The 17,712-nt window shown below is 41.6% G+C and overlaps 2 protein-coding genes across 2 annotated transcripts; both read right to left on the bottom strand.

Annotated features, from left to right (window-relative positions):
- Positions 1 to 5,783: 5,783 nt before the first annotated feature.
- Positions 5,784 to 7,129, bottom strand: LOC311110417 (uncharacterized protein). The gene is made up of 2 exons (XM_084188963.1): positions 6,975 to 7,129; positions 5,784 to 6,752 (listed from the first exon to the last, which is right to left on the bottom strand). Exons 1-2 carry the CDS (start codon positions 7,075 to 7,077, stop codon positions 6,550 to 6,552), a joined length of 306 nt encoding a protein of 101 aa, XP_084045089.1. The 5' UTR covers positions 7,078 to 7,129; the 3' UTR covers positions 5,784 to 6,549.
- A 3,267-nt stretch (positions 7,130 to 10,396) lies between these two features.
- LOC311110416 (uncharacterized protein) lies at positions 10,397 to 13,743 on the bottom strand. Its single transcript, XM_084188962.1, has 3 exons — positions 13,273 to 13,743; positions 12,209 to 12,339; positions 10,397 to 12,023 (listed from the first exon to the last, which is right to left on the bottom strand). Exons 1-3 carry the CDS (start codon positions 13,523 to 13,525, stop codon positions 10,839 to 10,841), a joined length of 1,569 nt encoding a protein of 522 aa, XP_084045088.1. The 5' UTR covers positions 13,526 to 13,743; the 3' UTR covers positions 10,397 to 10,838.
- Between the last annotated feature and the right edge of the window lie 3,969 nt (positions 13,744 to 17,712).

Below are 17,712 nucleotides of genomic sequence, written 5' to 3'. Positions count from 1 at the left end.
GGAAAGATTTAATACCAAACCTGAGATTTTGGAGGACTGCTTCACAATATCCAATGCTAATCTAGCTTGTGACATTTTTTAGTTTTTTAACGAGGTGTCATACGCCAGTTGGGATATCTTGAACTCTCTGGCCTGGAATGTACAGTCGTGGTCAAAAGTTTTGAGAATGACACAAGTATTGGTCTTCACAAAGTTTGCTGCTATGATATACTGAAGTATAATTACAAGCATTCCATAAGTGTCAAAGGCTTTTATTGACAATTACATTAAGTTTATGCAAAGAGTCAATATTTGCAGTGTTGACCCTTCTTTTTCAAGACCTCTGCAATCTGCCCTGGCATGCTGTCAATTAACTTCTGGGCCACATCCTGACTGATGGCAGCCCATTCTTGCATAATCAATGCTTGGAGTTTGTCAGAATTTGTGGGTTTTTGTTTGTCCACCCGCCTCTTGACGATCGACCACAAGTCCTCAATGGGATTAAGGTCTGGGGAGTTTCCTGGCCATGGACCCAAAATGTTGATGTTTTGTTCCCCAAGCCACTTAGTTATCACTTTTGCCTTATGGCAAGGTGCTCCATCATACTGAAAAAGGCATTGTTCGTCACCAAACTGTTCTTGGATGGTTGGGAGAAGTTGCTCTCGGAGGATGTGTTGGTACCATTCTTTATTCATGGCTGTGTTCTTATGCAAAATTGTGAGTGAGCCCACTCCCTTGGCTGAGAAGCAACCCCACACATGAATGGTCTCAGGATGCTTTACTGTTGGCATGACACAGGACTGATGGTAGAGCTCACCTTGTCTTCTCCGGACAAACTTTTTTCCGGATGCCCCAAACAATCCAAAAGGGGATTCATCAGAGAAAATGACTTTACCCCAGTCCTCAGCAGTCCAATCCCTGTACCGTTTGCAGAATATCAGTCTGTCCCTGATGTTTTTCCTGGAGAGAAGTGGCTTCCTCGCTGCTCTTCTTGACACCAGGCTATCCTCCAAAAGTCTTCGCCTCACTGTGCGTGCAGATGCACTCACACCTGCCTGCTGCCATTCCTGAACAAGCTCTGCACTGGTGGTGCCCCGATCCCGCAGCTGAATCAACTTTAGGAGACGGTCCTGGCGCTTGCTGGACTTTCTTGGGCGCCCTGAAGCCTTCTTCACAACAATTGAACCTCTCTCCTTGAAGTTCTTGATGATCCGATAAATGGTTGATTTAGGTGCAATCTTACTAGCAGCAATATCCTTGCCTGTGAAGCCCTTTTTGTGCAAAGCAATGATGACGGCACGTGTTTCCTTGCAGGTAACCATGGTTAACAGAGGAAGAACAATGATTTCAACCACCACCCTCCTTTTAAAGCGTCCAGTCTGTTATTCTAACTCAATCAGCATGACAGAGTAATCTCCAGCCTTGTCCTCGTCAACACTCTCACCTGTGTTAACGAGAGAATCACTGACATGATGTCAGCTGGTCCTTTTGTGGCAGGGCTGAAATGCAGTGGAAATGTGTTTTGGGGGATTAAGTTCATTTTCATGGCAAAGAGGGACTTTGCAATTAATTGCAATTCATCTGATCACTCTTCATAACATTCTGGAGTATATGCAAATTGCCATCATAAAAACTGAGGCAGCAGACTTTGTGAAAATTAATATTTGTGTCATTCTCAAAACTTTTGACCACGACTGTAATGCCTTGAAATTGTCTTTGATAAACTAATGAGCATAAGGTTTGAGAAACTAACAAAAATTTTAAAAAAGGTGAGATTGGACAATCTTGTCCTATTCCTTTGTAAATGTTAAACCTTGAGGATGTTCCATGACAGAGTTTGATACAGATATTGCTACCATTATACAGTTCTAATAGCGTCAACAAAAAAATTACCAAACTTCAAATGCTTAAGACAATCAAAGATAAAATGGTGACTTACGGTATCAAATGCTTTCTAAAAATCCTAAAATAAGATAACAGGGGAGTCATCCAATAGATCACAATACTCAACCAAATCTAACACCAGCCTCAGATTATTAGATATATGGAGCCCTTTCATAAACCCTGATTGACATTCATCAATCAGATCATTCAAGCACAACTTTAACTTTTTCGCAAAGATTGAGGCTATAATTTGTAGTTGTTATTTAGGAGTGTGATTGGACACCAATTATCAATAATTAAGATATCCTTTTGTGGTTTAGGTATAAGACTAATAACCCCTTGTTTCAGATAGGCAGGTAGTTCTCCCTTCTTTATAGCCTCTTTAAAGGTTTTAAGTAAGAATTGTGCTATTTCTTCAGAGAAGGTTTTGTAAAATTCAGAGGTTAATCCATCACAACCTGGAGACTTGTTATTTTATATTAAGCAACCCCATATTGGATGTCCATAATGGATAAATCTTCACAACAAAACCGATTGAATTCTTCACTAACCGAGTTAACATTCTCTATAGAATCAAGGAGATCCTTAGAGTCACTCAAACTGTTATCTAACGAGTAAAGATTCTCATAAAACTTAGTGGTAAAGTCTGATAACAACTCTCTATCCTCAGAGGTTACCCCATTAATCTTAAGTTTCTGAAGTGTGTTGAGTTCCCCTCTCCTCTTTTCCAAATTAAAAAAGTATCTACTGTTCTTTTCGCCTTTTTCAAGCCATTGTTTTCTGGATCTTATGAAGGCTCCTCTAGCCTTTTCCTCATAAAATGTATCTAGTTGATTCTATAAATCATTCAATTTAGCTTTTTCATTAAGATCAAGATGCTCAATCTCTGTGATATCAGTAATTTTCTTAGAGAGCTCAGCTACCTCACATCTCCTTCTTAAAGCAAGCCGTTTCCCGTAAGTAATACAGGCTGAGCGGATTTAAAATTTCAGCAGTTCCCAATATTTCCCATATTCTGCATTAGAGGTAGCTACATTCCAGTAAACATAAATTAGATTCTTAAATCAAATTTTTTAAATCATCATGCAATAACAATGAGTTATTCCATTTCCAATAACCACTAGAGTATTTCTTATCATCATTACTGCACACTCACAGTCAGCCATATGACTTTATGATCCGTCAGGACTGCAGGCAGTATTCTTACCTCTACAGTGTTGGGCTCAAGACTAGAGGTTATCACCCACAAGTCAATTCTTGATTGTAGTGAACGATCTCTATTACTCCATGTGTACTGTTTCTCTCCAGGGTTTATAACTCTCCATATGTCAATTAAGTCCAGGCTTTGGCAGAAATTCACCAATTTGTTCACACCAATGTTAGGCCTATGGGGCAATCTATCAGTCTCATTATAATACACCATGTTAAAATCCCCACCAACTATAATCTGACTGGATGGATATTTTCTCAGAAGACTTAAGAATTTCCTCAATTTCCTCTAGAAGTAAGTTATTTGGAGGACTAGAACAGTATCCATATACATTACACAACACAAATAATCTGTCCAGGTGGTTGATGACCGCTACTAGCCAATGTCCATTGGTGTCCATTGGTGTCCATTTCAGTAAACAAAAATGTATCATTGAAATTGTGTGCTAAAATTGCAACCTCAGCTGAATGATTAGTCCCGTGGGCCAAGAAAATGTCAATGCCCCACTGATTTTTTTCAAAAATTATAATCCTCTTTGCATTAATGTGTTTCTTGAACGAATACAAGATCTGCGTTGTAGTCCTTACAACAACAAAAAAAGCTTTCCTCTTCAACAGGTTTCATATCCCTCTGGCATTGATTGACAAACTTCAAATCCATATATACAAAATAGAAAGGAAAATCCTATGCAATCTCAACTCTACCCTCTCTATAAAAAGTGTTTCATATATGTATTAACATAAGTCTTAACTTGTAAACCATAACACCAGAATTCAAAACTAGAACGCTCAGTTTGTTGTGGGGAAGGGGCTACCTTGTAAGCCTACCGGGGGAGCAAATCACCCCGGTCGAATTTATTTTCCGTTGGCGAAAAAGGCTCCGATTCCCCTGTAGTATGCCCCTTCCTTTGATTTCGGGTCTGTTGGACGAGAGGCCACAACTTTGCCTTTGCTGCCTTGTCTGCTGCAGTCAGGTCCTCACCGAATCTAAATGTTCTCTCTTTCAGAAAGGCGCTTTCCTTTGCTTTCTTCCAAACTGCATCTCTCGCTATGCGGAAAGCGAACTGGTTGATGATCGAGCGACTGCGGATGGCATCTTGCTTCTTCCCAATACGATGAGCGACAACCACAGCCATGTCCATATATCCTTCGGGGAAGTCCGGAGCCACACGGTTACAGATGTCACTTACTATGCGCTTCACATTCTCACCCTGGTAAACACCATAAAGCCGTAGCCCCCACCTTCTCCGGTATCGCTCTGCTTCCGACAAGCGCTCTTGCATGTCGGCGATGGTCTTCTCCTGTGCAGTGCATTTATCAGAGGTTGGACGTTTAAGCTCTTCTATACTCTCGTATGCATGATTCAGAGAGGTCTCGAGGTCAACGATTTTTGATGTGTTTTCGCGTATCATTTTCTCCAGACCATCGGCGCTTTCGTTTATCTTTGCAGTGACAGCATCGATTATGTTGACCTGGAGTTCGCGCAAAGACAATTATTTATGTGTCTTTTTGGGTGCATGACTATTGGCTGGAGTTTCCGAATCAACCGAATGTCCAGATTCCTCAATTTCTTCTCCTGAGGAGTCAGGTGGCGGTTTCTCTCCGGTGTATGAGTGGTCAGCTAGCAACTGCCTTCACCTCCCTTTGCTCGTTCGCACATTTTTTTCTTCCAATTTGCCAAGTTTCAGATCAAATTAGCGGTCTACTGGGCGTTGTTCTCTGTTGTGTTTACTATAAACCGGGTTTTGTAACATTTAAGTGAGTTTGAGAGGGATACAAGTTCAGGTTACTCGGAGCAAGACAAAATCACGTCTGCACTTGGCGCCATTTTCGAAAAAAGCCAGTTTATTAATTATTACCTGCGTGGTTCTGGTACCGGTTCCGACCGACATTTTTGCTTATAAATCGATATGTGAACACCATAGATCCAAATGCCACAAGAGTATGTCTCTTCTGCCTGTGTGAAGCAGGATGTGAAATCTGATACCGCTTGAAGCCGGGATGGCCCTCCTACCATTTCATTCGCTCTTCCGACTGTCCATCAACTCCTGGCTGACAACGCATATTCCTGGAATTCTTAACATCGTAACGCAGCAGGAGAGAGTGGTTTCGTCGCTGTAGCACATTCAGATATCGATTTATAGCTAGTAATCTAAAATAAATCATAGATTTTAATCAAAAAACAAGTTGTTCGGATTAATATGAGATGAAAGGCGAGTTCCTAACGAGTTCAGGAAGCCAAGCTAGAGCTCTGTGAGACGTTCACAGCGATTTTTTTTACAGTTATAAGGAAGGTGAAATCTTATAGTTAGTCGTTTTATAAATTGATGATACTATATTTAGAAAAAAATGTCATTTCAAGCCTTATTCATACAATTATGTTGAATAGAAAATACATAATATAAAATATTTCATTTTCATCATTTGTACTGTGTACTTGAGCTTGTGTCCTCAAAAGTGACTACACTTCAGCAATTTATAACTACTTTTATCAGAAAGGTATTTCTTGGAGTATGCAGCATTACTAGTTATTGTTTATGGCCCTCTCATGGTAAATAATTACTTTTGGGGACTACGGAGATTACATTTTCGATTATATTTAGTTACATTTGAGGTTTTAAGGGATTAAAACTCGTAATGCTGTTAACAAATCGGTTCAGCTCAGGGAAACCAGTCCCTGCAATGATACGGAAATAGCCAAGTCAGTCAACACAGTTAATTTTGTATTTAATTTAACCCAAAATGGTCATACATTCACGTAATGTGAAGTACATTACTTTTATTGCACAAAACGATAAATTTGACAAGTAGAATAACTTCTCTTACTATGTTAACACTTTACATTTCCTGTAAATCTGGTACTTTGGAAAAGGTTCAACATTACATTACACACAGCTTCACAACTTAATGTCAAGTAAACATGAATTAAGACACTATCATTAACGCATTATAAAACACCAGCATCAAACAACTGGACAAAGTTGCCACTTCATCAGTGAAGCATTTTTACAGACACCATCACACCAACCATTACCATATCATCTACTCTACCTCATCATACTCATTCTTTCCTCAGTTCACCTCATCCAGTTCCCTACTACATCCAAAACCGACAGAATTAACTACAAACTAACTAGTACTACATTACATGTTACTATACACTATTAATGGGCTGTGGGCATTGTCTGAGGTCTGATTTAACATAAGGAGAGTGTGAGGAGGACGAAGGCCAGGGAGTGTCTGTGTTGTCGCAGCGTCCATGTTCCAGTTGATAGATCCTATAGAAGGCAGGCTGAAGGCAGCACCTGTTAGGGGGTTAACCTGAGACGCCATCAGTCTCTCTGAATCACAACTATAGGAGCAGGACGGAGCATCGCTAGCCGAGTCTGTTGGTTTTCTCCCGCTGCATACCGACACCTCCCCGTCCCCGCAGCCAGTCTGTTGTCATGAAGAGTAAGTTCAGTTGTTGTTTTGTGTTCAACTGTGTTTCTGGTTGTGGTTAACAGTGTTGTTCCCCAGCCCAGAGTTCAGGACGCCGTCCCATCCAGTGACCTCCACTATGTCACCTCTGGTCCTGGCCTGCTCGGTGATGTCGTCCCCTGGGACATTGGCTGCACCAGTCAGGTTCTGGGAATCCAAGATGGCCGCCCAGTCTCCTCCGTTAGCTTCCAGCCAACCACCTGCAGGAAGAGGTTACAAAATCAACTTTACAAACATGGCAGCGAGAACTCTACATATGGAGTTTGAGTCAATTACCTGGTCAAGTTCATACATTGTGTTTTTGTATGTAAACATAAGTTGTATTGATTTCATTTTATGAATGAAGAAAATGAAGCCAGGCGCATCACTATTCCCATTGAAGATCTATTACTGTATGTAGGCTATATCTATTTCTCCCTTACCTTGCTCCCCCACCTTTAGTCCACTCAGCAGGTCAATGCTCTCTGGTCCGTCTTCTATTGTCTCCTCTTTGACCAGCAGCAGATCAGGCTTCCCATCCTCCATAACCTCCCGAGTGGCGCAGTGGTCTAAGGCACTGCATCGCAGTGCTAGCTGTGCCACTAGAGATCCTGGTTCGAATCCAGGCTCTGTCGTAGCCGGCCGTGACCGGGAGACCCATGGGGCGGCGCACAATTGGCCCAGCGTCGTCTAGGGTAGGGGAGGGAATGGCCGGCATGGATGTAGCTCAGTTGGTAGAGCATGGCGTTTGCAACGCCAGGGTTGCGGGTTCGATTCCCACGGGGGTATGAAAAAAAAAAATGTATGCACTCACTAACTGTAAGTCGCTCTGGATAAGAGCGTCTGCTAAAATGACTAAAATGTAAAAAAAATGTAATGTCTACTGACTGTAAGAGGTACAGAGTGAGAGGATGTTGGATCAAGAAATCTGATATGAGCACCCAGCTATGGAGTATCTTCTGATTGTGCAATGAGGAATTGCTATGAGTACTATGCAAACATGTTAGTTGATTTGATTACTTGACACTCTTTAATGGTTTGATCATTCAAAAGGCATGGTCCCACACCTTCAGGAGGAGGTGTAGTCTGGTTGTCGACCATGGCCCCCTCGGTGTTCCCCAGACCCTCCTCCTTCACCAGCAGAACCTCTGGACCCTCCTCTTCCTGGAAGAGTGAGGTGATACAGATTACAGACTTACACTCCCTCAGGTACGCACACACAGATAAACACACTATCAACATGGAGTGTTTACCCACCCCCACTACATGAGTCCTATACTGTAGTTACAGAATGATTTCATCATTGTTAATCCCATCATGGTGGACATAAATATGATGATGTGGGTAAATCATGGTTACGGGAAAATGTTGGGTAGACTGGGCTCTCAAACCCTGGCTAGCAGCCAGTCTAGGAGATGAATAATTCCAATTTCAAAGCCACAAGTCCTCAACGGCTGACCAGGCATATACAGCCGTCCCATCTCCCAAACAGCTGGAAAGGCGGATGAAGGCTGCAACTGATAACTGACGAAAATGTATGCACTCACTACTGTAAGTCGCTCTGGATAAGAGCGTCTGCTAAATGACTAAAATGTAAATATGAGTCAGCTATGATAAGTCATCATAGGGGCGGCAGGTAGCTTAGTGGTTAAGAGCGTAGTGCCAGTAACCGAAAGGTCGCTGGTTCTAATCCCCGAGCCGACTAGGTGAAAAATCTGTCGATGTGCCCTTGAGCAAGGCACTTAACCCTAATTGCTCCTGTAAGTCGCTCTGGATAAGAGCGTCTGCTAAATGACTAAAATGTAAATGTAAATCATCAGACAAACCTGGCTAAACTATTTTGACGTATACAGTAGGTTTTTGTTAGTGTGTGGTAGAGCTGGGATGCTAAACCGAAAATGCAGACACCAACAACACCACCTATCGCTTATCACAGGCATTTTGCTGATAGGCCTAACGTTCATTAAAATATGTAGCCTATACTAGAGAAATGTGAAGTTTGAAATGAAACAAGTTTGCTAATGGGTGATGGTTAATGGGACAACTGATGGCTAAAACCATCAAACTAGTAGTAGTAGTTTAAAGGATACTTTTTTTAAACTGTGGTGCACATTGTTATAAATGTATCGTTCTATTTATAAGAATCACAACAATTCAGGCAATTTATCGCGATATGGATCTTTGTCCATAACGCCCAGCTATAATATGTGGGTATGTGTAGGTATATTTAGTAAGTGTATATCGGTTATAAAGAGCTGTCGGGTGTATGCAGAATAAGGTGAGATCAGATCTGATATACACTACTAGTCAAAAGTTTGGACGCACCTACTCATTCAAGGGTTTTTCTTTATTTGTACTATTTTCTACATTGTAGAATAATAGTGAAGACATCAAAACTATGAAATAACACATATGGAATCATGTCGTAAACATAAATGTGTAAACAAATCAAAATATATTTTATATTTGAGATTCTTCAAATAGACACCCTTTGCCTTGATGACAGCTTTGCACATCTGGAATGCTTTTCCAACAGTCTTGAAAGAGTTCCTACATATGCTGAGCTGCTTTTCCTTCACTCTGCGGTCCGACTCATGCCCAACCATCTCAATTGGGTTGAGGTCTGGGGATTGTGGAGGCCAGGTCATCTGATGCAGCCCTCCATCACTCTCCTTCTTGGTAAAATAGCTCTTACACAGCCTGGATGTGTGTTGGGTCATTGTCCTGTTGAAAAACAAATGATAGTCCCACTAAGCCCAAACCAGATGGGATGTTGTATCGCTGTAGAATACCGTGCTGGTTAAGTGTGCATTGAATTCTAAATAAATCACAGACAGTGTCACCAGCAAAGCACCCCCACACCATAACACCTCCTCCATGCTTTACGGTGGGAAATACACATGCGGAGATCATCTGTTCACCCACACCGCGTCTCACAAAGACACAGCGGTTGGAACCAAAAATCTCCAATTTGGACTCCAGACCAAAGTACACATTTCCACTGGTCTAATGTCCATTGCTCGTGTTTCTTGGCCCAAGCAGGTCTCTTCTTCTTATTGGTGTCCTTTAGTAGTGGTTTCTTTGCAGCAATCGACCATGAAGGCCTGATTCACACAGTCTACTCTGAACAGTTGATGTTGAGATGTGTCTGTTACTTGAACTCTGTGAAGCATTTATTTGGGCTGCAATTTCTGAGGCTTGTAACTCTAATGAACTTATCCTCTGCAGCAGAGGTAACTCTGGGTCTTCCATTCCTGTGGCGGTCCTCATGAGAGCCAGTTTCATCATATCGCTTAATGGTTTTTGCAACTACACAAATGTTCCATATTGACTGACCTTCATGTCTTAAAGTAATGACGGACTGTCGTTTCTCTTTACTTATTTGAGCTGTTCTTGCCATAATATGGACTTGGTCTTTTACCAAATAGGGCTATCTTCTGTATACCAGCCCTACCTTGTCACAACACAACTGATTGGCTCAAATGCATTAATGAAAGAAATTCCACAAATCAACTTTTAACAAGGCACATCTGTTAATTGAAATGCATTCCAGGTGACTACCTCATGAAGCTGGTTGAGTTAATACCAAGAGTGTGCAAAACTGTCATCAAGGCAAATGGTGGCTACTTTGAAGAATCTCAAATATAAAATATATTTTGATTTGTTTAACACTTTTTGGGTTACTACATGATTCCATATGTGTTATTTCATAGTTTTGATGTCTTCACTATTATTCTACAATGTAGAAAATAGTAAAAAGAAAGAAAAACCCTGGAATGAGTAGGTGTGTCCAAACTTTTGACTGGTACTATATACTAAAGAGAGTCTCAATGAAAGCCTTGGAATGAAAAGTTCCATTTTGTGTCTATTGAACATAAACAAGTTTTAAATACCCCATATGAAAACCACACATACACATCTGCATGAACTTGATAAATTGCATTCATTTTCTCATTAAAGTAGTATGAAACAGGCATTTGTGAACATCATTATAGCCTACACAGTACAAACACGATATGTAACAGACCTTTTAGGCTTATACAGTATATGCCTTATATATTCCACAATGTCTGGAACCCGCACTTCAACGAACTTAGTTGTTTTAGAAATTGACCGACTCCTGCGGTTTACTTTGCATCTACATGATCTCACTGAGTCTGATGCAGGGTTTGATCTAAACATCAGAAGCTATTGAGTGGAATGGTTACTTTCTATGTTATAGAGTGGAATGGTTTTTCTGCTGGTGTATCCTGAGGTAGCTGCTCTGAGAACCTCTTCTCGTAGTGCGTACAGGCAAACGACCTCTCTCACGCGTGGACCTTCAGGTGCATCTTCAGCTGCGTTTGTTGGGAGAAACTCTTCTCACACTGGTTGCAGCTGTATGGCTTCTCCCCTGTGTGGACCCTTTGGTGCCTCTTCAGGTCACCAGCCTGGGCGAAGCGCTTGTGACACTGGGTACAGCTGAAAGGTTTTTCCCCTGTGTGAACCCTCTGGTGCCTCTTCAAGTTGCCAGCCTCAGTGAAGCGCATGTGACACTGGGGGCAGCTGAAGGGTTTCACTCCTGTGTGGACCCTCTGGTGGATCTCCACCTTATGGGGACAGCTGAAGCCTTTGTTACAGAACATGCACAGGAACCGTTTCCTTTTACTAGTGCCTGACGTGGCTCCCGCTCCCTGAGCCTGGGCTCTAGCCCTGTCGTTTGAGTTCAATACCTGATCGAAAAGGACGTGGCCGTGTGAATCGGAAGGTGCCATCGACGTGAACACTGGGTCACGATCCCTGAACGCATGTAAAGAGGAGTGGGTTGCGACATTTAGATTTGTCTCTAAACTTTCCCTGTAATCTAAGAATTCTCTGCCCTGTGAGAGTCCATCTCCTAGGTGACTATCTGCATTCCATGTTGGAGGAGCGTCGCCCTCCACTTTCACCTCATCTACCACTATAACCTCCCCTTTCTTATCTAGGCACCCTTCAGAGTATACACTACTACTGTACCGGTTCCAGTCCCCTCTAGACAGATCAGTCTGTGTCTCTAAACCCAAGGATATGTTGCCAGAGTCCTTCTCTGTGGCATAAGAACATGACGCAACATTAACGTCAGTGTCTAACGTGTCACCATCACCATATCCACAGGAATGAACAGTCTTCTGTCCTGGTAAATACTCTGAGACAGGAGCACCAGGACAGCCCAGTTGCTCCAGCCCCAATCTCTCTGAGTCTGATCTGTGGTCGGATCCTGTGTGTAAAAGCCTGTGTGTTACAGTTAAAGTCTCTGTGTCGGTCTCCGACTTGAGGACGACGTTCAGCGTTCCACTGACCTCCGTGATGGTGCGTTGGGTGCTGGGCGGCGCTGGGGTAGTGGTGGGGTCCTTCATGGCTACAGGGGGCTCTACTGCCTCTCCAGTCTGGGTGTCTCTGCTGTGCCGTGGGTCCTCCTCTCCTTCAGACCTCTCCAGCTTGACCCCAGGACCTGCAGCCTCTGCGTCTGCAGACTGACACAAGAAGAGAGGAGGTTACTACCGGTATATGAGTTGAATTGGATAACAATATCGTAGTCTCACAAGCTCCTCTATGGCAGATAAATAAGGATGTACATGAATAGCTGAGGGGAGCCTTTCTGAAATAAACTGGCCACATTTGATGTACTGTAATTTTGTTGTAATACTATTACACTAACCTCTATCACAATAACGTGCTGGGTTGAGGTTCCACTCCCCTCATCAACAGTGATTGGTTGGTCATCTCTCCATGTATTGTGTCCCGCTGGCTTCACAAAGCTCCTGTAGCCTCCAGTGAGATGTCCTTCACCTGAGAGAGTGGTTGGGGGAAAAGTGGTGGATAGGTTAGGTACTGTCAATGCTCAAATGGTACATTTTACACTATTTACAGTTTTGACACTGTCTAGAATTGGCAAGGATGTAAGTTAACACTTCTCATAACTTCTTGATATACTATGTATAGATCAATTGATTATATTCCATGCATCAAATTTTTTAAGTAAATAATAGGAAATGCACTAAATCAAGAATCTGGTTAGAATATGATATTGTGTCTTTGTGCAAGATAGCTACGTAATCAGGGGAATTACTGCATACTATCCAAAAACTGATCAAAGACCCAATTCTGGTTAACCAACCTGGTATCAGATTATTTTGTAATATTCTGTCCGTAAATCCGAGACACTCCATTTAGTATGATATGTTACGTTTCGTATGGTATGTATTCATTTGTGGCTGTCCATCACCCATTTCGTATGACATGTTACGAATTACAATTCGTATTATATGTTACAAATTTCCTAAATGTATGACATGTTCTGAATTCTAGCTAGGTGCCTAACGTTAACTAGGCTAGGGGTTAAGGTTAGGAGTTAGGTTAATGGGGTAAGGTTAGGGTTAGCTAACATGCTAAGTAGTTGGAAAGTTTCTAAAAAGTAGTAAGTAGTTGAAAAGTTACTAATTAGGTAAAATGCTAAAGTTGTCCATTATGAAATTATAACTCGCAACCTTTCGGTTTGTTTTATACCATCCACCCTACTTTCATTTTTGCCTTCAGTAACCATCTGTCTTATGTAACTATACCAAATGTAACATATCATACTAATTTGAGTGTATCGGATTTACGTTTACTATGTTACGTCTAGTCTATGAAACCAGGCTGGGTTAATGCATCTAAAGTCTCACATGCACAGAGGGGAACGGGGTAACAGACTCTGCAGCCTCGGCCTTCTGCTAAATGTACCTCTTGCCATTCCTCTGTATCCGTCGATTATCTTGACGCTATTGGGACGACTAGAGAGGACGCGCTCCCGTTCCAGTAGCTGTAGTTTCCTCCGCAATGCCCTGTTTTCTTTCTGGCTTTGAGAAATTTCCAAACGAAACACTGCATAGTCGTCGTCTACGAGTTTACAGATCTCTGCTACGGCTGCATTCGCTAGCACCTCCATGATGGAGGCTATTTGAGTGTGAAAAACCATACCGTTAAAATTAGCCATTTTTAGCAGCTAGTTGGCAAAGCGTTACCTAGATAACAAACATCTATCAACCAAGTCCTGTCTCCAAAGCGAATTAAACACTACCTGGGGAAAGTATGTGATGCCGTGCAGTTAGTCATATTTTGAGTTCCAGGGTGTTAATAAACGTCTAAATAACAACAATAAAAACGCTAAACGTCTACATTTTTATTGGTCATTGTTTACGTCCGTTTACTTCTTCTTTGGTGGGGTCTTAAGGCATACCACATCCGACCGAAAATGTGTATTGCCGCCTACTACTGGATTGGGGGAAAAACCGAGGGAAATCCAAAACGGAAAAAACTACAAATTGTAATCCTCTCAAATCCCAGAAAAAAACGAAATATAAAACAAAAAAGTAACCCTAAGTCATTGAAAATACATTTAGAAACGATAGAACTGCTCAAGCCAGTACTCTGTGAAACATAGGCGAAATTGCCAAGGGGGATGGGGGGGGGGGGACATGTCCCTCCCAATATTCAGAATCGGTCGATTTCCAAATATCTTATTCATCCATTTTGTTTTTGTTTTTAAGCATTAAATGACCTGGTATGATAGTGCATTGATCAGTTATACAGTTTAAAGCAGTTATTTTAGCGTTTTTTGGCCAAAGTTTACTTTTAAAGTAAGGGACAGATCGAAAATTACTGGGGGGAGGGGTGGTCCAAAATTGGTGAGGGTTGTATGTTTTTTTATTGGGCACAGGGGAGGGTAGTGTGTTTTTCCCCCCTGGTTTACATTCGCTCTTCTGCTCATATTTTCCCTATAAAAAATGTCTTGACTTACTTTTGATATTACCCTAATAATTTTATAAATGTTTGTGAAGGTTTGGTATGGTTATTCAACTTTAGCTACTGCAGGCCTATGAAATAAAGCAATGCACCCCGGCGCTCCAACTGACTCAGACAGTTGAACTTTAGGTGAGGAACTATTTCAGGCCTACCAGAGTTACTCCTATAATCAAACAATATTACGCTTATCTTTATACAAAATATTTGGATAGAAAATTAACGAATTACTCTCCTTCTGTACATCTATATCTGTATAGCAGACGCAGTAGCCATCTGACATAAAGAAATGCATGTCGGTGTCATAGCATGCCACCGGCATATCTCTTGGGTTAGGCATTAGCTTCTCTTCCTTTATATATATATATATATATATATATATATATATATATATATATATATATATATATATATATATATATATACAGTGGGGAGAACAAGTATTTGATACACTGCCTATTTTGCAGGTTTTCCTACTTACAAAGCATGTAGAGGTCACATTGTATAATTTTTTAATTATGATTTTTAAGTAATTAATTTAATAACACACTCAATCAAACAGACTCCAACCTCTCCACAATGGCCAAGACCAGAGAGCTGTGTAAGAACATCAGGGATAAAATTGTAGACCTGCACAAGGCTGGGATGGGCTACAGGACAATAGGCAAGCAGCTTGGTGAGAAGGCAACAACTGTTGGCGCAATTATTAGAAAATTGAAGAAGTTCAAGATGACGGTCAATCACTCTCGGTCTGGGGCTCCATGCAAGATCTCACCTCGTGGGGCATCAATGATCATGAGGAAGGTGAGGGATCAGCCCAGAACTACACGGCAGGACCTGGTCAATGACCTGAAGAGAGCTGGGACCACAGTCTCAAAGGAAACCATTAGTAACACACTACGCCGTCATGGATTAAAATCCTGCAGCGCACACAAGGTCACCCTGCTCAAGCCAGCGCATGTCCAGGCCCGTCTGAAGTTTGCCAATGACCATCTGGATGATCCAGAGGAGGAATGGGAGAAGGTCATGTGGTCTGATGAGACAAAAATATAGCTTTTTGGTCTAAACTCCACTCGCCGTGTTTGGAGGAAGAAGAAGGATGAGTACAACCCCAAGAACACCATCCCAACCGTGAAGCATGGAGGTGGAAACATCATTCTTTGGGCATGCTTTTATGCAAAGGGGACAGGACGACTGCACTGTATTGAGGGGAGGATGGATGGGGCCATGTATTGCGAGATCTTGGCCAACAACCTCCTTCCCTCAGTAAGAGCATTGAAGATGGGTCGTGGCTGGGTCTTCCAGCATGACAACAACCCGAAACACACAGCCAGGGCAACTAAGGAGTGGCTCCGTAAGAAGCATTTCAAGGTCCTGGAGTGGCCTAGCCAGTCTCCAGACCTGAACCCAATAGAAAATCTTTGGAGGGAGCTGAAAGTCCGTATTGCCCAGCGACAGCCCTGAAACCTGAAGGATCTGGAGAAGGTATGTATGGAGGAGTGGGCCAAAATCCCTGCTGCAGTGTGTGCAAACCTGGTCAAGACCTACAGGAAACGTATGATCTCTGTAATTGCAAACAAAGGTTTCTGTACTAAATATTAAGTTCTGCTTTTCTGATGTATCAAATACTTATGTCATGCAATAAAATGCAAATTAATTACTTAAAAATCATACAATGTGATTTTCTGGATTTTTGTTTTAGATTACGTCTCTCACAGTTGAAGTGTACCTATGATAAAAATTACAGACCTCTACATGCTTTGTAAGTAGGAAAACCTGCAAAATCGGCAGTGTATCAAATACTTGTTCTCCCCACTGTATATATACTGAACAAATATATAAACGCAACATGTAAAGTGTTGGTCCCATGTTTCATGAGCTGAAATAAAAGATCTCAGAAAAGCGTATTTCTCTCAAATTTTGTGCACAAATTTGTTTACATCCCTGTTACTGAGCATTTCTCCTTTGCCAAGGTAATCCATCTACCTGACAGGTGTGGTATATCAAGAAGCTGATTAAACAGCACGATCATTACACAGGTGCACATGGTGCTGGGGACAATAAAAGGCCACTCTAAAATGTGCAGTTTTGTCACACAACACAATGCCACAGATGTCTCAAGTTTTGAGGGAGCATACAATTGGCATGCTCACTGCAGGAATGTCCACCAGAGCTGTTACCAGAGAATTGAATGTTCATTTCTCTACCACAGTCATTTGGCAGTAGGTCCAAACGGCCTCACAACCACAGACCACGTGTAACCACGCCAGCCCAGGACCTCCACATCCGGCTTCTTCACCTTGCGGGATCATCTGAGATCAGCCACCCGGACAGCTGATGAAACAGGAATATTTCTGTCTGTAATAAAGCCCTTTTTGTAGGCCTGGCTCCCCAGTGGGTGGGCCTGGCTCTCAAGAGGGTGGGCCTATGCCCTCCCAGACCCACCCATGGCTGCGCTCCTGCCCAGTCATGTGAAATCCATAGATTAGGGCCTAATGAATTTATTTCAATTGACTGATTTCCTTATATGAACTGTAACTCAGGGAAATTGTTGAAATTGTCGCATGTTGCATTTATATTTTTGTTCAGTGTGTATATACAGTACCAGTCAAAAGTTTGGACACACCTACTCATTCAAGGGTTTTTCTTTATTTTTAATATTTTCTACATTGTAGAATAATAGTGAATATATAAACTATGAAATAACACATATGGAATCATGTAGTAACCAAAAAAGTGTTAAACAAATCAAAATACATTTTATATTTGAGATTCTTCAAAGTAGCCACCCTTGTTTATAACTGACAAATAAAATCGATCAATCCAAACTGTGCAGTGGCCAATTGATCAATGGAAAGAGACATCGGTTACAAAACACCAAAAAGTTGAATGACATTCAGAGATTGTCAAGCCAAGCCTTCAATACTGGGTAAGCCTACAAGGTAGGGAGGGATGTCTTTTCTGTTTGTCGAGATTGACAGTGTATTTATTGTGGTGTTGAAAACACAAATCATGATATTTTAGTGCCTGCAGTCGGTATGCTTTGTTATTGGTTGTGTGGTGCATTGGCACAGAAACATGTTGATGGAAAATGCGTTGCATATATTTTATATAATTATAAATATGGCATCAAAATGTTGAAAATCAGATTTTCCTCTAGCTGATCATAGTTTTTTTAATGACACCTTGAGTTGGACCAGCCACTCCCCCCCAGTACATTTTGATATGTCCCTAACTGTCCAGTATTTCCAGATTTTTATGAAATATGACATATAATTACAATATCAGTGAAATAGTTTTCCTTCCAAAAAATGGTAATTAACCTCTTAAGGATGGGACCCCTTTTTTCAATTTTCGCCTAAAATCACATACCCAAATCGA

Source organism: Coregonus lavaretus (assembly GCF_964263955.1).
Source record: "Coregonus lavaretus genome assembly, contig: SUPER_35_unloc_5, whole genome shotgun sequence".
Classification (NCBI taxonomy): domain Eukaryota; kingdom Metazoa; phylum Chordata; class Actinopteri; order Salmoniformes; family Salmonidae; genus Coregonus; species Coregonus lavaretus.
This window is presented reverse-complemented; position numbering and strand designations above follow the sequence as displayed.

What these genes read in the sequence shown, in the direction of transcription:
- LOC311110417 (XM_084188963.1), bottom strand. Translation starts at nt 7,077, where the DNA reads ATGGAGGATGGGAAGCCTGATCTGCTGCTGGTCAAAGAGGAGACAATA. An exon ending in ACTAAAGGTGGGGGAGCAAG is followed by an intron (nt 6,753 to 6,974) that starts GTAAGGGAGAAA and finishes CTCTTCCTGCAG; the next exon opens with GTGGTTGGCTGGAAGCTAAC.
- LOC311110416 (XM_084188962.1), bottom strand. Translation starts at nt 13,525, where the DNA reads ATGGCTAATTTTAACGGTATGGTTTTTCACACTCAAATAGCCTCCATC. An exon ending in ATACAGAGGAATGGCAAGAG is followed by an intron (nt 12,340 to 13,272) that starts GTACATTTAGCA and finishes CCACTCTCTCAG; the next exon opens with GTGAAGGACATCTCACTGGA. An exon ending in AGCACGTTATTGTGATAGAG is followed by an intron (nt 12,024 to 12,208) that starts GTTAGTGTAATA and finishes TTCTTGTGTCAG; the next exon opens with TCTGCAGACGCAGAGGCTGC.